Consider the following 21,290-nt stretch of genomic DNA (forward strand, 5'->3'; position numbering starts at 1 on the left):
GTTTGGGTAGTGTTAATAATTAGGGAAGATAATTAGATTTGTCTGGATTTTAAACAATTGAGTTGCAATAAAAGGAAATCTGCACATGCTAATGTAATTTCTAGTAGCAAATAAGTGTGCATTTGGAGAGGAAAATCTGTTCATCAGAGCTTGGAATACACAGCCAGAAACTAGGAACAGCAACAAGCAGGCACGGACTGAGCACTGGTTCAAGGCTCCCTTCCTGTAAACCTGGGAGGTTCTCCATTCTATCAGACAGTACTAACCATGGAAAACGGCTCAAGCACCCCAAACCACAGCATCCCCTGTGGTCTTCACTCCCCAGCCCAGACTCCTTGGTGACCTTTCTCAAGTCCCCTTTTCTGCTGTTTCTCCTTGCAGAGGCTGTTCCCTGACGGTATAGTTCTTCTTCGGGCCTTTGGTGTAGCCTCTGACCATCCCAATAAGGTGAAGAGTCTGCCCACCCGGCCCCCTCCATTCCACATTTCTTCCATGCTCCCCGTGGTTACCATTTCACACTGTAGGTCATCTGTCTTTTCTGCCATGTCTGCACTGTCTCTGGCACACAGTGGCACCAAGTGCATCACAGATGATGCATGAATTTTGGTGAAGTGGCTACACATTCACAGAAAGCAGTGACAGCCTTGTGTCTGCAGCGTGAAGGCTTTCAGCTATGGGACAAGAACATCACAGCTACAGACAAAACAGTAGCCAATCAACTGCCTCATGTGAGAACAGAAAAACCTCAGGGATGTGGCTTGTCTCAGATTTGCTGGGCTCAGATACCACCAAGCTGAGTACCCACCCTATCCCAGCCTGTCCTGAATTGGCAGCACCCTCAACCAGGACAGCAGCAGATCATCTTCCCAGGCTCACAACAAGGACCAAGAGAAGCCTCTTTCTGAAGAGGCTCAGTAGTTTGTGTCCTGAGCTGGGGAGGGAGAGGGCGTGGCTCACTAAGAGAAACATGAATAGGAACCAAAATGAGGACAGAATATACATGCCACTGGAAGCTGGTAAACGCACTTTATTTTGGAAAACCAATGATCAACAGTAGCTCCACTGGAAGGAGTATTGGCAGCAGGGTAGGGCATTTCACACGGCAACACTCTGACAGGGGCACTTTCTAGCCACGGATGTGTACATGTTCTGTTTTGAGTTTCAAATCACAACTGCAGTTTTAAAGTTCCTAGAAAAGGCATCCTCATAGAAATGCTCCTTTAAATAGGCTTCAACCTACGAACAGCAAAACCCAGATGTGAAGAGTAGCAGCACACCAGGAGTACCATACGAAAGCACAAGTTTAGGCACTTTATCACAGAAAACCACTCAGAAATACTGGAGATGAGGTCCACTCTATGGAGCTGCTGCTGGTCCCTCGTCCTCACCAGCTTTACAGTTGTCGGGCCATGAGAGCACGAGCCCTCAACTGAAGCACCGCACCCTCCTCTCCTCCCAGCATTCCCTCTACAACCACAGGGAGACTGACAGACAGTGGATCCCCTGACCCGAGGAGGAGCACTGAAGCCACCTGAAATGATTCCTTGGGATCGGAGCGGCACCGCCTCGTGATCTGCATCACTTCCTGTAATGAGCCTGTTGTCTGGATCCTGGGTGTGCAGTCAGCTGCACTGCACACACAGCATGTTATCTTCACTAACTGCAGTCGATGCCTGCCTCAGTCAAGCCACAGGTTCTCGGCTCGGCTGATGAGGCCTTTAAGACACAGACACATCAGATGCAGGGAAGAGGGAGGAAGTGGTACTCTGAGGACTCACCAGATGTAAGAGGTACAAAACATCCATCAAGTTTCCATGTCAGGTGATGCCACAGTTAGCATGACTTGCCATTGTCCACTACCAATCACAAAGCCTGCCTTCACATGTAAAGCCTTCTTCATACAGTAACTGTGATACTGACCAGAGGTCATGCACAGACCCTTTCTAGGACATGAGAATGTCATCTGGTATGCAGGTTCCTGCACCCCCTTGTCTCATGGGCCTGCAAGGGGCTGGCTGTGTGGTCCTGCCTGCCCGGTGGGAAGAGTACCGCCTGGCTAGAGGTCTTCTCTTTTGCTCCCAGCTCGGTTGTCTTCCTTGGAAGCCCGTGGTTTGGCATCTCCCTCTTTCTTCTTTTTACCCTTCTCTGGCTTTGTCTTATTTTTCTCCTTGCTTCCTCCTCCTTTGCCAGGGTACACCTGTCCCTCTAGAGTGACATCAGCACACCTGTCTTGGCTGACCAGAAAGTCCTTGATCTCCCAGGCATAGCTCCCATCCCGGAGCATGAAAATAGCACGGTCTGATCCCACGATGAACCTAAACAAAGAAGCCCCCAGTTAGCAATGCTAGTCAGGTGCCAAGGGTCAGAAAAAGTCGGGGCCCAGAACCAGACTTCAATTCCACACCAACACAGAACACCGTATTGTACTGCCTTGGGCCAAGTGGCTGCTGACTTTAATATTGGCTGAGCTTTAAACAAGCATCCTGCTTGGATCTAGACAGAAGCAGATGATGGTGTTCCTAAGGCATAAATCAGACTATAAAAGAAAAACTCCTTCGGGGGCTGTGGAGGGGCACAGCCCCTGAAATGTTATGTCTATCTCTGTTTTACGTATTTGGGGGGGGGGGTTGTTTTGTTTCTCCCTGATAAATGGTCTCATGCAGCTCAAGATGACTTCATAGGAAAATGACTTTGAACTTTAGATCCTCCTGACTTCACCCCCCAAGTGCTGAGGTTACAGGCACCTGCCACTGTGCCCAGCCTTTTCATGTCCTGAAGTCTCTAGTTAAGTTTTGTTTGACAAAAAGCCTTTGCTGAGAAGGCTAACAGGCACTGGCTTAGAGCAGGCACTACAAGGTCTTCCTCAAGGCCCACGGGGCACCTCTGAGCAGGCAGAAATCCTAACGACCACGGTCAGAAGCAAGCAGCTCAGCTTAGGCCCTCTCGGCAGGGCCCAGGAAGCACAGGGACAGCATGGGTCCGGGAAACACACAAAAGCATGAGCACTCCACAGCTGCCCCCCTCAGCAGCAAGGCTTCCATCAGAGAGCAGTCATCACCAAGACACGGCTCTGATGAGGTTACAGAAGGCATGCTGGCCTGTGCACTCTCAAAACTCCCATTCTTTCTCATCACTTCCTTACTTTAAGACATCTGGAGACCTAGACTTTCAGAACTATTGCTAAGGAGAAAAAGCAGGCTCTAAAAAAAGAAGGACACGGGGCTGGAGAGATGGCTCAGAGGTTAAAAACACTGGCTGCTCTTCCAGAGGACCTGAGTTCAATTCCCAGCACCCGTATGGTGGCTCACAACCATCTGTAATGAGCTCTGGTGCCCTCTTCTGGCCTGCAGGGATACATGCAGACAGAACACTGTCTACATAATAAATAAATAAATCTTTTTAAAAAAAGGACACTCACGGATGGGAAGGGAAGAGAGGGTGGTAAGGATAGATACAGGAGGGGGTGGAGGCTGGTGAACATGATCAAAAGTAAACTCTATGAAATATATATAAAGTAGAATCTTCCATATTGTATTTTAAGATCATATGGTCTTTGAAAACAGACTTCTTCACATTAGTTATTTATCAGTCACCTATTACAGCTGCATGTATCGACACCATGGATTGTAGAGCTGTAACTCATTCATCCTAAGAGGCTAAGCAATACAACTCTTTATTCTGATGAAGTAAAAGTTAGAGACAAAGATAAACAAAACTTTCAACACCAAACAAGATATTAAAACAAACTTACTGGTGGACAAAAAAAAAAAGCAAAAAAAAAAAAAAAAAAAAAGCAAAAAACCAAAAAACCAAAAAAACACCAACAACAAAACAAAACAACAGCAACAAAAAACAAATATTTAAAGAAAAAAAATATTGAAATAAATTTAAAGGAACTCATAGACAGGAAAGGTCTAAGGTCCTTGGGAAGACTACCAAAAAGGACACCCTGCTTCAGCCCCAGAAAAATCCCTAGCACACCCCCTGGTGAGGTGACTGGAAGCTGTAATCCCAGTGCCAGGGAGGCAGAGGCAGGAGGATCTTTATAAGTGTGAGGAGTGAACCCACCCCTCCCCCAAAACCCAAAAAAGTAGCCTAGCCTGGGGTCTCTACCTCTGAACATCATAGTTGGCATTGAAGAGGCTGCCCTGCCATAGGCTGGTGATCTCTTCTGTCTCCTTCTCGGAGGGGTTCCCTGACACGGTGACGAACATCATCAGGGTCTTCCCTTTCTTTGTCATCTGCAAGATGCTCTCAGGCTTGCCTGGGTCGAGCTTGGAGAAGTCAACAGGTGCGGAGGGTCTCTTGTGCTCTGGAAGGTCTCCTTCTTCTATGTCATCGTCTTTCTGCCAGGAGAGAGGCAGCATTAATCCTGTCATCACTCTCCAACGGCACAGATACTGCCCAGGATGTCAGAAGCAGGGGTACACACCACCAAGTTACTACACACGAAAGATTCCCTTAACAGCTCAGGGGTCCTGTGTCATACAGGTTTCTATGATGTTTTCATTCTCAAAGAACCTACCCAACTTGGTGGAATATAAAAACAGCCACATTAGGTATTGTTATGGATGCCACCTAGCAATGAAAATCAAATACACCTATAACAAATCCCAAATACAGGCATACTGGCTAAAGTGAGTAATGACTCAGTACATCAAGGCCAACTTAAGCAACTTAGCAAGATCTTGACTACAAAATGGTTGGTGATGTGGCTTAGCGGGAGAGTGCCTGCCTAGAATGTACAAGGCCTTGTGGTCAATCTCCAGCACCACTACGACAACTTTCTTTTTAAAACATAACACATGGCAGGCACAAAAGACATACTATACAATCCCATTTGTTTCAGTATCAAGAACAGGTAAAACGAATGTGGGGGACAGAAATTAGAACACTGATTGCCTCAGGAGAAAGATGTGAGGTGGGTCAGACTGGGAAGAACATGAAGGAACATCTGGTGTGATGGTTTGTAATACTGTTGACTCATTAGTTCTGTATTTCAGTAAGGTGTGGGTTACACTATTCAAAACTCACTGTGGGCGCAGTGACAAATGCTTTTCTAGCATGCCCAGGGTCCTGGGTTCCATCTCCAGCAGAGCAAAACAAACAAATCCCTCGTGCTGCACACTCAACACCTGCAATCCACTGCACACAGATGTTAAATCCCAGGTCCAGGTCTGCTCTATGCAGTGGTGTGACAATTCTGAAAGCATCTTCACTGGATTCTAGGAGCTGGCAAAGGTGCAGACATGCCGAGGGTGACTACAGCAGATTCCTCACTTGGGGGAAGAGGTAAACACGGAAGGAGGAAGGGTGAACCTTGGAGCAGACTGGAATTGTAGGCACAGATTGATTCGACAGGTAGACGGGTAAAAATATTAAAATGTAGGTTCCTTGAAGAAAAGCCTAATCATTGCATGTGAAACAAAAATGAACCCTCAAATATCTCCCTGCATCAGGAAGACGTGCTCAGTGACTCACACACCACGTCAGAATGACACAGACACCAACCTGAAGCAGCTCAAGGACCAAATTTGGAATAATATGAACATCAAAATAATAGCAAGGATTTATAGCTCCCCAAAAGTCCATAATGATATAAAGAAATGAGAGAAAAAAAAAGAATCCATTATTAACAGTAGAACATCCATAAATAGCCAATACATAGAATAACTAATAAACAGAAGGAATGCACACAACAGACAAATGAAAATCCCCCAAAGGCTGTTTGTTGAGTTGGCTCAGTGGGTAAAGGTCACTTGCCTTGGCACACTGGATGTCCTGAGTGTAATCCCCAGGACCCACACGGTGGCACGAAAGAACTGACCACCCACACCCGACTTGTTCTCTGACCTGTGGCTCACACAAACTAAACTAACACCAGCTTGAAAGCTGGCCTGGCTTTTCAGGCCTACGATCCCAGCCCTGGGGTTGGAGCGAGGAAAATGGCTGGAGTCTTCTGGCCACTTACCTAGCTTCAGGTTCAGTGAGAGATCCTGCTCCGTGGGTACAAGGTGGGGCTCGATGGAGCAGGACACATGCTGGAATGGAATTACAGGTGTGCATCACACACACACACACACACACACACACACACACACACACACACACACACTCAGCTGCACGCAGTCTTGACCTTTCAACTGGTTTTGCCAAGCCCCACAGCTGTCTGCAGACAACCAAGCTGAACTTCCTTCTTTTTTTTGGTTTTTCGAGACAGGGTTTCTCTGTAACTTTGGAGCCTGTCCATTTGCTGAGTTACTAGAATATTTCATCTGGACACATTTTATCTCCAACCTTCAGAGCAAACTGCCTAAGTTCTCCACTCAAGGAATCAGATGATTCTCAAAGAACAAGCACTTTTTACACATGAACCAGAAGACCTAATGCCAAAGTCAAATCTATTTTCTGGCTTTTCAATCCCTCTGGCCTCCACGGAAAATGAAATCACATCTTTATTTCCTGTGCCACCTGAGACTCAGCATCAGTTTTAACACAGAGTCCTCACCTCCAGGACCCTCAGGAGACATTCATATGATTAGGAAGGAGTGAGAGCACTCACTGACTTGAAGATCCCACTGAGGAGAAGATCTCAGAGGAGAACCAGGGCTGCTGGAAAGGGAGCTCACATCTACAGTGTCTACATACAGCAGCTCAATCTGCATGGCAGCTGGCAAAACAAGGCATGCCCTGGTTCACAAAAACAGAAGATGAGGGTCACACACTTCCCTCTGGATAAAGCTGAGCAGTAGATGAGGGTCACAAGATCATATTTCTCCCTCGTGTGTCAATCGTGCAGGCTTTCGGCTTCACACATAACATCCTCATCTTAGTCCACCTGCACAGTGCACACTACTAACATGTGCAGCAGTGTCGCTAAGTGGGTCAAAGAGAGGCTCTGAGGTCAAATGACAGAATTCTAACTAGGCTAACCTGCTGTGACCCTGGGCAAATTGCTTCTAGATGCCTCAAGGTCAGCCTTCAGGAAACAAAACCTCCCTTATCACCTAAGAGAGAGGATTAAAGGAGATACCGTGTAGCAGACTTCAGAGCCCTCCCAGCTCACCCATCCTCCACTTTCCAGAGTCACTACCTCTCCTTCAAAACCCCTCTACAGCTCCAGGGCACATTCTAAACTTGCTTAAAAGTATAGCTAGAAAGACACTAAGTACACGGGGAACTGCTTAACAGCTATCAGAGGAAACAAACACAACTTTTAAAAGTCCATCCATCTGATTACAGCCACTAAAATTATGTTTTCATAAAGAAAGATTAGAAATAGGTTGTAATATCTGGGTAAGACAACTTTCATCCCCATCAGATCTACCTATTCACTACTTCTAAATACAGTACCGAACCTATGGTATTCGAGACCTCACCGGCCTGGTTCCCAGCAACCTTCATTCACTATTGCTTTGCTTCAGATACGACCTGGATAAATTAATTAGCTAATACTGGATACTGATTGTGAATTGTATTCTCCAAGTCCTTCCAGTTTTCTCAGTTAATACTTGCAACTGCTTTGAGATGAACACCAACACTTCCATCATGCATATATGGAAACTAAAGTACAGAGATCTGTACCAAACCAAATTCACAAGTTTAAGTGGATTTGTCCATCCTGACATGAAGGAAAAACAAAATACAAGAAATGAATTACTAACAGTAAAATATCAACTAATAAGGTAATGGTGGTATATGCCTTTAATCCCAGCACTCGGGAGGCAGAAGCTGGCAGATCCCTGTGAGTTCAAGGCCAGCCTGGTTTACAGAGCAAGTTCCAGGACAGCCAAAGGCTACACAGAGAAACCCTATCTCGAAAACCAACCAACCAAACAACAACAAAAACAAACAAACAAGAATATCAACTAATAAACAGAAAAAATGTATACAACAGATAGACAAATATCTTCAAAGGGCTATGTGGGTAAAGATGCTTGCCTTGGGCACACTGGATGACCTGAGTTCAATTCCCCAAGACCCACATGGTGGGAGGAAAGAACTGATCACCTACACCCAACCTGTTCTCTGACCTTCACACACATGCTGAGGCACACAGGCAGAGTTCTCTAACCAGACCAAATTCACAAGTTTAAGTGTATGTTGACCTGTTGGTCTCTGCTATTCTGCCCAGGATCCAGGTCTCTCTCAGACTCTTCTCACATGCTCTCTTTATCCTGTCTAAAATGCAGTCTCTTCCCTGCAGCCTTCTAGTGTTCCCACAGCATCTTATCTTTATAGGAGCCAACCATTTTTGTTTTGGTAAACTATGGTTATTTCCACTATTCTAACGATGCCTTGCTTATTTCTGCAACCTCCTCTTCCTCAGTGTCTGAACATTGTCCCTGGCAAATCTTCTCACAAGGTAAGGGCTCACTTGGGCAGATTAAAAGGCATTGTTTACTAGAGTCCATAAAAGTTTGAAATTGAGAAGAGAATAAGGGGATTCCCCATTAGTCATACACACCCACTCAAATCTTCTCTAATTTTTCTTTTCTTTTTGGGACAGGGTCTCACTGTGTTTGAAATTTACTATGTAGCTCAGGTTTAACTCAGGCTAGCCTCCTGCACCAGCTTCTTAAGTACTGGAATTACAAACATGCACTACCATGGCCCCACTAATCCAGTTTTTCTGTCGGGTACAGATAACATGAAAACAGGAGTCCCCTTCTACTCAAACTCGGCAGGTGGCTGTCTTAAGCTTATGCCCAATAGTCTTTACCCCCTTCCAATAATACAGAGTTAGCTACAAGTTAAAACATCAGCATCGGAAACAAACCTTGGGAGTTCTCTTGCAGAAAGAGACAACCTGCCCAAAGTTACACAGTGAGTACAGCTGTGTGACTCCTGTCCATCAGCTGTGCAAACCAAATAGGACAGTACAATCACTTTCGGAGCCGCCCCTTAGCACCTTATTCCCACTCACTGTGACTACATACTCCAGTGCATACAAGTAACGGATCAGAAAACAGCCTCTCACAAAACAAGTCCACTGCTCCCTTGAATGAAAAACCTGGGTTCCCTATGAGATGCCTTAGCTCTCCCCACCTGTAAAATAAATCCACCCACGAAATTACAAAATCCCCAGCAGGAACATAAACCAAAAGGAGTCGGAAACCCTCTCTATATTTGGAAGGATCTCTGTCAAAGCTAAAAAAAAAAACGTTCTCGAGAGACAACTTTCACAACCCACTCACTCCGGAACAGGAGGGGGAGTGAGGGAACGCTCTTCAGGAGCGCTCTCTCCCTGTTTGCCGGCTCAATGTAGAGACCATCAGGGCACAGCAGGGAAAGTGGGGCTTGACTGGTAAGAGGCCAAATTCTGACTGGAGTGGCCGGGAAGCCACGGCAGTGGAGAGGACACTGGAGAGCGAGGCCGGAGCCATGGTGGAATGAAGGCGGGCACGGGAGGGGGAGGTGGTCAGCATCAACTAGAGACCGTCAGTAAGGGCCCTGGGTACAGGACGGGGCAAGAAATCAGGGGGCAGAAGTCAGAGGGTCACAAGACCAAGGGAGCAAGGGTTAGGGAGAAGGGCTCTGGATGGAGACAGGCCCGGGAGTGAGGGCAGCACGGACCTCCCACTGCTCCAGAAGTCGCGCCATGTCCGCATCATTGTAATCGCGGATGTCCTTCTTCTTTTTCCGCGGAGGTGGGGTGGCTTCGCCCGGCGTGTCGGCCGCGCAGGCCCCAGGAGAAGGGAGCAGCAGAAGGTCCGAGGCACACAAAAACAGAAGGGCCGCGCGCAGCCACCTGGAGGCCGCCATGTTAGCCGCCCGGCGTAGCGACGGCGCGCACACTGGGCCTGCGCAGACAGCGCGCGAACTCCAGGAGCCCGGGCCTCGCCCCCGCCCCGCCCCGCCCCGCCCCCTGGCTTCCGACCCCGCCCCTGGAGTGTCCTGAGCAGAACTACGCCCAGTGCTAACCCCCCCAGTCCCACCCTCGGGTCCTCAGCCTACCGCGCCCCGCCTCGGCCCATCATTTCCTCCAGTCCTGACCTCCTCCCGAAGCCCCGCCCCCTCACCATGGCTCCGCCCCACAGCAGCCTTCCCTCCAGGCCTCCAACCTCAGGCTCCGCCCCGACCCCCTCATCACCAGGCTCCGCCCCGCGGCTCCCCCTCCTGACTCCGCCCCTAGGTCTCCGCCTCCCCTCCAGACTCCGCCCCATGGCTCTAGGACTTCACCGGGCTGGGCACCAACTGTTCCTCCTCCCGCTTTCACCCCACCGGCTCCTCCCCCTCGCCAGGCTCCGCCCCACGGGCTCCTCCCCTTGGCCTGGCCCAAAGGTCTACCCTAGCTGGGTCTTGCTGGACTGTGCTTTTACGATTTGGGGGGGGATTTTGTTAGAAGTCAACCTTTTTGTCTCTCATTCGCTAGTCAGATCTGAAAGTTCCCTCAAGGCCTGCAGAAACTGCCAAACAGCGTCCTTGAAGCCTCAGCTGTTTGCCTGTGAAATGAATGAGAGGGGAAGAGATGCAAAATGCCGTGACCCTAAAGAGGCCCTTTTCAGGGTGTGGACTTTCAGCCTCACTTCCTAACAATTTCCCACGAGAACTTCCAGCTAAAAAGCTAACCACAGCCAGGGCAACTTTTTTCCAAGTCCGAAAATAAAGGATCGATTGTCATTCTGTCTCACAGACGATTCAACACACCCATCTTTCAATATCGCTGTCAATAAATATTGAAAAAAATTAAATTATTAATTTTAACCATTTTTTATTGTTTAAAGTAGTTCCTGTCTCAACCAAGCAGTGGTGATCCCAGCACCTAGGAGGCAGAGGCAGGCAGATCGAGTTCCAGGCTAGCCTGGTCTACAGAGCTAGTTTCAGGACAGCAAAGGCTACACAAAGAAACTCTTTTAAAAAACAAACAAAAAAAGTGATTTCCACTTATTACTGTGGCTCTAATCTTTAAGATAAAAATCACACTGATTTTTTTTTTATTTCACAAGATTTTGACCACTAAGCTTTTCAGAAATAAAAAGAAAATATTTGTGGTCAGAGACACCTTAAAGTTTCATAAACTTTTAGCAGCACATCTGATTTCTTTAAAATTTCAAATTATATAATAAGTCATGAAACCTTGGTATAGTTGGACAATATTCAAACATAATAATATAGTTTTCTTACCCCAAGGTATCACATGCTGCATACAATTCATTTCCATGTTTACAAATGTGGAAGTATCTCAAGAATGGTTTTCACTGTTTATGTCAGCACAGTGTGTGAATTACTAAGCATACTGGAGTCCTTGAGTATTTCATCTCTTTACTGTTGTATAGTTCTGCTTTTTTGTTTTCTGGCTTTTCAAGACAGGGTCTCTCTGTTGAGCCCCTGGCTGTCCTGGAACTCACTCTGTAGACCAGGCTGGCCTCCAACTCAGAGCTCCACCTGACTTGGCCTCCCGAGTGATGAGATTAAAGGCGTGGGCTATCACATCCATCATAAAGTATCCTTCACTACTCTGCCAGTGGTTTGTTTGTTGGTTGGTTGTCCCTACACATGAACATTATTACTACTCCCCCCCACACACACATACACACACCTTTCTCTGTGCTTTGGATAGATATGATTAATAGGTTTCAGATAGTGCAAACCCTATCCAAAATGTTTAAACAAAAGTCTTTCTTAGGACTGATACTCCTTCACAGAAGTAGGTGGAAACTGAGTGTATTAGGGTGTCCCGAGTCATCCAGACTTCTTTTTCATACTACCTCATCACACTGGTCTGGAGTTCCCATCCTCAAGGTCATCAAAAGGTCCAGGATAGCTGCTGGTGCTCTGGCCATCAGATGACATTCCAATCAATGGAAATGGGAAAGAAGCCAAGCTGAAGGGAGACTGTCTTTCAGTGGGATCAACTTATTTTAAGCATCCTATTTAGGAATTGTGCACAGCGCTTCTGGTCTGGTTGGCTGGAGTCTACCTCTCTGAGAGGGGCTGAGGAATTGTTCTTTACCTGTATTTGCTACCAGCCCAAATAAAATTAGGCTTGTTATGAAGGGGGAAAGCATAAAGTGGAGGTTAAGACAGCAGCTAACTAGCAATATGTGCCTTATTTGACCTTCACTCTAAGGTCAAATGTGGTGTGCATTTATCCCACTGCAGCAGAGGCTAACATTTTCCATATTCATGCACAGATATGCATAAACATTGACATTGTGCAGAAACAACTCATAAGCGAAAAAGAGGAATTTTTTTTTCTTTTCTGAAATCATAGGGGAAATGTCATGAGCCTTCTCCCAGGGGCACATTGCTCCACCCAGTGGCTTGGAGCTCTGTCCTGGCACAGTCATGCTAAAAAACACGCACAGCTGTGGCTGATCATGTGCTCTGCAGGGCGGGGTCACCCTGGTCATTCATTCTGCCAACTGCCAAGGTAAGTTGAAAAAAATGCTGGTTTTCTTGGCCCACAATATCTAGTTACAGAGAATAAAAGGGTTTTTTTTTTGTTTTTTTTTTTTAGTATTGTACTGCAATTGTTGAAACAAGTCAGAAGTTCCAGGGCTACTGACTGTCATCTGAGGAGGAAACCCATCTGGCTCCCACTCCACTGATGTGAAAACATCTGGAGCAACTGCATTTTCAGCACTTGGATACTTTAAGTATATTTTGGTGTTTTGGAACTTGGACCAGTTCAACTCTGAAGGAATTATTTACCAATGGCTTGTTAGGCAGGTGAGACACACAGGAAGGTGAACCTGTAGTCCTCTGCATTATATCAGAGGCTTTGCCCTAGCAGAGGAGATAAGCCATCTACTGTGAATTCTACATAGATTCCAGGAGGGGCTAAAGTGATCATGCCATGATAAGTGTCTGTACTTATTTCTTCTCTCTCTCTCTCTCTCTCTCTCTCTCTCTCTCTCTCTCTCTCTCTCTCTCTCTCTGTGTGTGTGTGTGTGTGTGTGTGTGTGTGTGCAAGTATTTTACCCACTAAACCATCTCCCCACCCCCAGCCCCTGTACTTGTTTTGATTCCAGAATCATTCAACTGTGGTCAAATAGCTAGTATAGCCATGCAGACAAAAATCTGGGTCCAGCAATACAGGATATGTTCTTCCCTGATGTCTTTCTTCTCCCATGCATGGTGCCATTTGGGTTAGCCAGTGAGGCTTTTGGCACAATAACACTAAGACCAATACAGAAATAGATTGCAAAATCTGGAGCCAGAACCGGGCGGTGGTGGCTCATGCCTTTAATCCCAGCACTTGGGAGGCAGAGGCAGGCGGATCTCTGTGAGTTTGAGGCTAGTCTGGTCTACAGCGTGAGATACAGGACAGGCACCAAAACTACACAGAGAAACTCTGTCTCAAAAAACAAGCAAGCAAACAAACAAACAAACAAAAATCTGGAGCCAGGAGCACTCAGATTGCACTGGAATCCAAACCAGGTCTGAGGCAGAGCAACATAGAACTGGAGGAGAGGGGCTGCTGTGGGATGGTCTTTCTGTGTGCTGTGAATATGTGTTGCTATGATTGGTTAATAAACAAGCTGCTCTGGCCTATGGCAAGTTGGGTTATAACCGGGTGGGAAATCCAAGAGAGAGATCAGAAGAAGAAAGGAGAGGAAGGAGAGGCAGGAGAGATGCCAGCCCATCACCCAAGGAACAACATGCCAGCAGACTGGTAATGCCACAGCCATGTGGCAAACATAGATTAATAAATGGGTTAGTTTAAGATGATAGAGCTAGCTAGCAAGAAACTCAAGCCCTTGGTCATACAGTTTGTAATTAATATAGGCCTCTGAGTGATTATTTTATAAGTGGCTGCAGGACGGTGGGGCTGGGTGGGACTGGAGAAACTTCCGCTTACAAGGGGCCAGAAGTGAGATTGTGTTCATGGCCTCAATGAGGGGCCAGGCTCTGTGGTGCACACTCACCCCACCTCCAAGAGCATCTTGGGTTTAATGAGAGCATGAGCCTGGGCTCAGGCTGGCCTCTGTTCCCCACAGGAAAGGAGGTAGATGGTACTTTCTAGCACTCCCTGAAACTTTGCTTGAGCAACATCCAAAACACTGGAGAAACTGAATGGCACAGTCAATCAATTAGGCCTAGGACCTGGTGGGTAGGTCAATGGTGCCAAACACTAACCCTTTAACAAACTGAGAGAAGGCCTGACAACTGAATGCCATCAACACTGGCTGATGACTATGCAAGGCATCGGATGTGGGAGAGAATAGACACCAGCTCCACTCTTCATAGCTTGACAGGGTTGTTGAGGGAGCTAGGCCTGTAGTCCCAAACAGCATGGCGATGGCCTCACCCACACTGGTCAGACAGTACAGCGGAAACAAGGGGCAGACATACCCAAGTGTATCTAACGGTCCAGAGAGGCTCTGTGTGAGGCAGCAACAGCCCTGCTCAATCTATAGGTACTAACCACCAGGCATCCTGGCCAGGAATAGTTAGTGTTAGCTGCCTGTGCTCCCTAAATCCTGGGATTCATCTTTTCTCTTAGTGGCCAGTAGAGGAATGAAGGGGCTATGAAATTGTTGGCCTGTGCAAGCAATCTTATCCATACGGGGTACCCTGGGAAACACTGGGAGGACTTCCCTCCTCTTAGATACTGGAAGCTGAACGCTCAGGCATTCCTGCCAACGGATCCCTCGGCCTGTGCACAGCTCCCTTGCTCACTACAGGAGTAACAACAGGGACGATGAGGGAGTGAAGGCCCAAGTGTTGCCCAGGTGTGCCACTGGACAGGATCAGATGTGCCAGAGGGCTAGAGAATACACCAAGTAGGGAGGGTGGCCTATTCCACGGTGATTCTGCAACCCTAGCCAGTGAGATGCTCTTAAGCATCAACTGTGATGAAAAAAGGGATAGGGCCACATTCTTCAGTTGTAAATTGTTCTTCCCCAGGAGAGGTGTTATTTGCTGTTTTTAGGCTTGGTCTCATCTCACCCAGGTTTGCTTTAAACTCCCTACACAGCTGCAGATGACCTTGAACTCCTGATCCTCCTGCCTTTACCTCCCAAGTGCTAGTGTGTGCCACCACGCCTGGCCATGAGCGGTACTCAAAGGAAGAGAATGAACCGTGATGTCCGCAAATGTGTAAGAAAGATCAGCTGATATCACTGTCTGGGAGCACAAACATAAAACCAAGGAAGGAAACACAGCTCCAAAGGAAAACTATGGCCAACGCTGCTCCTTACCGACCACTGGGTGGCACTGTGTACCACAGACAGCTTGGTTGCTAGCGCACCAATTCTGGGATGTAATATGAAACTTGGGAATGAATGTCCAAAGTATGTACAGGTGAATATTATTCCCCCTAAAAAGGAAATTCTGACACATTATAGCATTGACTAACCTTAAGGACATTATGCGTAGTGAAATAAGACAGGCACAAAAGAACAGAGTACTTCAAATAATCCAGCTCATGGAAGAAGTGGATGATGACCAGGGACTGGGAGAGAGACTAGAGAGATGCTATTTCACTGGTAGAGTGTCACGGAAGATGAAACATTTCTGAAGACAGATGTTGCTGGGCACAGTTCCTGCACAGTTCCAGCAAGACGAGAATGAGCAGGACATTTTAGGTTTGGTTCCTACTGCTTTGGTCTGCAGATCACCTCTACTTCCCTAGCATTGGTCAGACTGCACCAAAATAAGTCTGCCTAATTTGACCGAAAAACTTGGTATGCAGTACTCGATCTGATGCCCATTTTGTTCTGAGCTTTCGTTGTACAAACAGTAACTGGGGGCCTTGCTTGTGAACCTGCCCTTCCTGGACTCTAATCCTCATAAGCTGAGGCTGCCTATTACAATCTATTACATAAACTCAGTGCCTTGAACAGGGGCTGGCACATGGTAGATACCGTGAGTAAACAATGGTAGAAGGAAAAACAGAGCCCAAAAGGCCGGTGAAGGCGGAACCTGGTAAGGTTAGTTACCAGTCTGAAAATAGTGAAGCCAGGAAGGCCAAAAATTTAGTCCACCAAACTGCACAGCTAAACGCAATTCCATGATGCAAACCAAGTGAGGGCAGTCCATGTGCCATATACTGGGGACAAGAGGCTCTAGTAACAACAGAAGAAAAGGGAACTCGGACTCCAGGGGCAACAACTATGTTTGGGAAAATACTCTGATCCCACAGCTTCCTGGAATAAAGTGAGCACAGGGGAAAGGCTTGACGTCTCTTTGCCTGTTTACATTTTATGAATTTTCACTCATGTATTTAGTGTGTGTGTACGAATTTGTGTGAATGCCACCGTGTAGTAGCCAGAGGACAATTTGGAGGAGACGATTCTCTTTCTCCATGCAGGTCCAAGCGACTAATTATCAAGTTGTTGGGCTCCTGGAAGGTACCTTCGACTGCTAAGCCATTTCACTGGCCCCTTTCTTAAGGTTTTAGAGCTAAGGAAACTGTTCTTAACTGCTATTCATGGGTTACCATGGAAAGAGTCTGCTCTGCTTTTCCCTTGTAGAAAAATATGAAGGAGTACCCTACAGAATCACTACTTGTTTGCAGAGCCATTGGTTTTACTGGCTTCAGTTTAGAGAAAGTCGGTTCACCTAGAATCTAGACGACTTGTAAGGGCATTTTTTGGTTATGAGTAGTATGACTCTCCATCCAGGTTTGTATCTGTTGTTCCTTGTTAACTTATTAATAACTTGTCTCATAGTTCACTCTGTAAACTACTGGGGTTTGGACAATAAATCTGAAGGTCACCCAACTTATAAATAACATTTATAACTGGCTGTGGAGGTCCTAGGAAGAGACAGAGGAACAAACATTTCCACTGGCTGAGCACCACCAGCAGAAGGCTTCAGACTGTTCAGAGGAGAGTGCTTTGCTGGGAGCAGGCCCAGGTGTTCCAGGCGTTTCCTGCAGAGAAGGCCTGAAGGAAGGAACGGGGTGGCCGGTGGGGGTGGAGGACCACCTCTTCTAACCCTCTGCTGTGGTCAGGAGTTTAGGAAGTCACTTAGTCCACCTCACCACAGGGCCCGATGGCACAGGCTTGTCATCCCAACTACTTGAGAAGCTAAGGGAGAAGGATCAGAAGTTCAAAGCCAGCCTGGGCAATTTAATCAGATCCTGTTTCCAAAATTAATAAATAAAAGTTGAATTAATAAATAAAACTACAGTAGTTTAAGGCTCTAGGTTTAATCCCTAGATATGGGGCAGGGAGCCATCTGGGCCACCAGTTTCCCAGCCTGTAACCCTGAGATAACAGTGTTTTCCTCCAGAGACAGGCTCCTTACTTAACAATGGCTGCTATTATTCCATTATATAGATGGAGCCAGGAAAGGGCGAACTGCTGATCAAGGCACATACTAATTCTGGCCAGCTGGAACCACGTCACCATACACTACCTGACTTGGAGAGAGAAGTTGCCCAAGGTCACACAACTCCTGATCGGCCGGGTCTGTCTCTGCGCCCCACTCGCTGTGGGAACATGAGCAGGACCAGCACTCCTGTTCCAAGCATAGGAGAGGGTCGACCACAACAAAGGGCGGGGGGAGGCTTGCAAAAGTCATCGAATCCCGGAGATTCGAACTGGAATCCGGGGGTGGGGGGAAACAGGGGAGAGTGAGTGGTCTCCTCCTCAAGAAAGCAAAACAGATCACCTTTTACACTCGCTCCCTCGGCGGGGAGGAAGCACCAAGCCCCGGGGCTGGCTGAGAGCTTACGTAAGGCCACTCGCGGCTGCGCCCCGGTGTCGCCAGGGTGTGCGCAGCGCCAGGGAGCGGAGCGAGGGCGGGCCTGCCCCACCACACGCGCTTCCCAGCCTCTCTAGACTCAGGGACCACCGGCCCCAGGGCCGCAGCGTCGGGGCTGGGCGCGGCGTCCTCCCACGGCCCCCAGCTTCCCGGGGGAGGAGCAGCGCATCGCGCAAGCATCCGGGATCGGCGGAGGGGGCGGGAGGAAGGGCAAGAGGAGGAAGCGGGATTTAAACGAAAGGCGGTGACGCCACACAAAAGATTCCTATAGGCTCCGGGGAGGTTACGGCCGAGGTGGCGGCGGCGAGCCGGGGGCGAGGCGGACGCGAGGAGGCGAAAGCCGCAGCCGCGCGCGGGCAGGCGGGTGTCCCCTGGCCTGCGGTCTCCGCCCTTCCTTTCAGTTGCTCGGAGGTCGCTCGGAAGTTGCTGGTTGACAAACATGGCAGGAGTCGGGGCCCCAGTCGGTCGCCGAGGAGCCGCGCGCACCTTCTGAGCCGACTACCCTGGGGGCGTCGGATGCGCGGGGCCCGTGGGTTCTGCGGGGGAACAGGGATGGAGTCGCCACGACAGCCGCTCGCCGGGCGCGGGCCATTCAGGAGGGGACGGCGGGCCGCCGCGGCGCCGGGCCGCGCACTCTGAACCGCCAGGCGGGAAGGCGCGGCCGCCCAGCGCCCTGTGTTGCAGCCTCCCGCCCGACTGACTACGCGCTGCCGCCACAGAGCCAGCCACGCCCTCGGCCCTGCGGCCGCCCAGCGCCCAAAGAGCCGGAGCCGGAGATGCGGCCGCTCGCCCCCGATCGTCTGCCCCGGCCGCCGTCGCCGGCCGGTGCCGCCTGGCGGGGTCGCCGCGCCTGAAGCCCACGTGCGCCGCGGAGCCCGATCGCCGCAGCGCCGCGGCTGACAGCAAAGCCTGCCGGGGCCGCCGCCCGCGCTCCTCCAGGAGCAGAGGATTTTGATTTCAAAGGAAGGAAGGAAGGAAGGACAACTCCCAGCCTCCCCGTCCCGCCCTCTCCGCTCCGGCGGCCCGGCCGGCCATGCCCAGGAAGGCGGCGACAGCCCGGCAGCGGGGACTTTTCTGGTAGGCTCGTGGCGAGGGGCGCGGACTAGGAGTCTGCCGTGCCCCAGCTCACGGTTCCAGCGAGCGTGCACAGCGCCCCGAAGAGCTTGCCGCGCGGGCTTGGGCCCGCCCCGCGACGCCCGGCCCCCCGGCCGCCGCCACCCCGATCTCTGTGCCCGCCGCGGTGGGTGGCATGATGGTGCGCGGAAGGCAGCGCGGCCCTGGCCAGCTGAGTCGCGGCGGCGGTGGTAGCGGGCTCCCCAGCGGCATGCCAGTGCCCCCTGGGCGCGATGGCTAGCGGCAGCGCCGGGAAACCCACTGGCGAGGCGGCTTCTCCGGCTCCTGGGAGCGCCGTCGGCGGGGCCAGCTCACAGCCACGGAAGAGGCTGGTGTCGATCTGTGATCACTGCAAGGGCAAGATGCAGCTGGTGGCCGACCTGCTGCTGCTGTCTAGTGAGGCGCGGCCGGTGCTCTTCGAAGGCCCCGCCTCCCCTGGCGCTGGCGCCGAGTCCTTCGAGCAGTGCCGGGACACCATCATCGCGCGCACCAAGGGGCTGTCCATCCTCACCCACGACGTGCAGAGCCAGCTCAACATGGGCCGCTTCGGAGAGGCGGGGGACAGTCTTGTGGAACTGGGCGACCTGGTGGTGTCGCTGACCGAGTGCTCCGCGCACGCCGCCTACCTGGCGGCCGTGGCCACGCCGGGCGCTCAACCCGCACAGCCCGGCCTTGTGGACCGCTACCGTGTGACACGCTGCCGCCACGAGGTGGAGCAGGGCTGTGCCGTGCTTCGAGCCACCCCGCTGGCCGACATGACCCCACAGCTGCTGCTGGAGGTGTCGCAGGGCCTGTCTCGCAACCTCAAGTTCCTGACGGACGCGTGCGCCCTGGCCAGTGACAAGTCACGGGACCGGTTTTCGCGCGAGCAGTTCAAGCTGGGCGTCAAGTGCATGAGCACCAGCGCCTCGGCGCTGCTGGCGTGCGTGCGCGAGGTGAAGGCGGCGCCCAGCGAGCTGGCCCGCAGCCGCTGCGCGCTCTTCAGCGGGCCCTTGGTGCAGGCTGTGAGCGCTCTGGTGGGCTTCGCCACTGAGCCTCAATTCCTGGGTCGCGCAGCGGCCGTGAGCGCCGAAGGCAAGGCGGTGCAGACCGCCATCCTGGGTGGCGCCATGAGCGTGGTGTCGGCCTGCGTGCTCTTGACCCAGTGCCTCAGGGATCTGGCGCAGCACCCCGATGGGGGCGCCAAGATGTCGGACCACAGGGAGAGGCTGAGGAACTCAGCCTGCGCCGTGTCTGAAGGCTGCACCCTGCTATCTCAGGCTTTAAGGGAAAGGTCTTCACCCAGGACTTTACCGCCAGTGAATTCCAATTCTGTGAATTAGCACCCCACTCCATCCCCCATCCCCGTTTTCCACCCCAGGCTAAAGGAAGACACGTATTTCTCCCCTCTCCATTTATACCAAAGAAATCATAGGTGACCCCCCTCCCCCTTCTTCCATGTTAAATGCTCAAGAGGAATTTTCCAGAACGCAGGGCCATGCACACAACTTAACATGTACGCAGAGGGCCCAGGTGTCTACCAGCCCACTGTAGGGACTCAGATGCAAGAGATGGGTAGGTAGTCCGCTGGCTGCAGGATTACCCTTACACACTCCAGCCTCTCAACTCAGTTACTAATTGGGCAGGAAAAAGGTCATGGGTTCATTTCTTTCTTCTTTTTAATTAAAAGAAAGGTTACCTCAGTTTTCACTCATTAGACATGGATGTAGCTACCTTTTTGTATGTCGTTATTTTTGTTGAATTAGAGTATACATGGTGTGATAAGAGTATGACTTTGCCATGTGATTTGCAAGTGGGGGGGAAAGCTACTGTGAGCGTGTGTTTTATTTTTTAATTTACACTATAGAGTGATTTTTTTCCCCCTCAATGTCAAGTTTTTACCCTGCATGTACTGGAGTATTTATTTCATCTATTAAATTGTTATGTTTCTCAGATGGCTTTTTGCAGTTGCTCTGTTCTCGCTAACTGCAGGCTGCCGGTCATCTGTGGGAAGGGGCTGTGGGGGAAAGGTTTGCTTCGGTTGGCAAGTGAATCCCCGGCGCCCAACCTTTTCCACTTTTCCCCTCAAGAATTACTCTTCTGAGCATCCTAGCACCCCAGGAAGACAAATGTATGTGATCTATTTTTAAAGGCAGGCGACATGTGATTGGATTATGCAGTGCTTTGGGGGTGGGCTCTTCTCCGGGTTTTGTCTTCTAGTTTTGCTGGAAAGTAACTTAGCTGTCTTTGTCCTCACTCATCTCGCTATCGCCATGAGCCACGGTTCAGACTGGCTGAAGTCTGATTTGGTGCTCTGCCTGCCATTTCTCGGATTAAAGCACTTCCTAATCCTGTGTGGGCTACAGCTTTGCCAGCTCATGGGATTTCTGCGTGGGACTCAACAGCACTGTGTATCAACTGAGCGCGTTTAGCATCTTTGGTGAGGAGGCTAGGCCTTACTCAGAAATCTCTATGGCTGTGTGGTAGAGGAGGATGGCTCCTGGAGAGTGTAAGAACTTTCTAGAGCATTATTGCCG

At 49.9% G+C, this 21,290-nt stretch overlaps 2 protein-coding genes across 3 annotated transcripts; one reads left to right on the plus strand and one right to left on the minus strand.

Annotated features, from left to right (window-relative positions):
- Nucleotides 1-1,007: 1,007 nt before the first annotated feature.
- Mesd (mesoderm development LRP chaperone) lies at nt 1,008-18,253 on the minus strand. 2 transcript variants are annotated; one of them, XM_037197735.1, is made up of 4 exons: nt 18,164-18,253; nt 17,714-17,734; nt 4,114-4,346; nt 1,008-2,315 (listed from the first exon to the last, which is right to left on the minus strand). In XM_037197735.1, the coding sequence occupies exons 1-4, from the start codon at nt 18,251-18,253 to the stop codon at nt 2,057-2,059; spliced, it is 603 nt and encodes a 200-aa protein (XP_037053630.1). In that variant the 3' UTR covers nt 1,008-2,056. The 2 variants fall into 2 exon arrangements, with proteins under 2 accessions (XP_037053630.1, XP_028729659.1); XM_028873826.1 differs by lacking the exons at nt 17,714-17,734; nt 18,164-18,253 and adding an exon at nt 9,577-9,817.
- Tlnrd1 (talin rod domain containing 1) lies at nt 17,255-20,708 on the plus strand. Its single transcript, XM_028873823.2, has one exon. The coding sequence runs from the start codon at nt 19,008-19,010 to the stop codon at nt 20,094-20,096; it is 1,089 nt and encodes a 362-aa protein (XP_028729656.1). The 5' UTR covers nt 17,255-19,007; the 3' UTR covers nt 20,097-20,708.
- The last annotated feature ends 582 nt before the right edge of the window (nt 20,709-21,290 follow it).

This window comes from Peromyscus leucopus, chromosome 1 (genome assembly GCF_004664715.2).
Source record: "Peromyscus leucopus breed LL Stock chromosome 1, UCI_PerLeu_2.1, whole genome shotgun sequence".
Taxonomy (NCBI): domain Eukaryota; kingdom Metazoa; phylum Chordata; class Mammalia; order Rodentia; family Cricetidae; genus Peromyscus; species Peromyscus leucopus.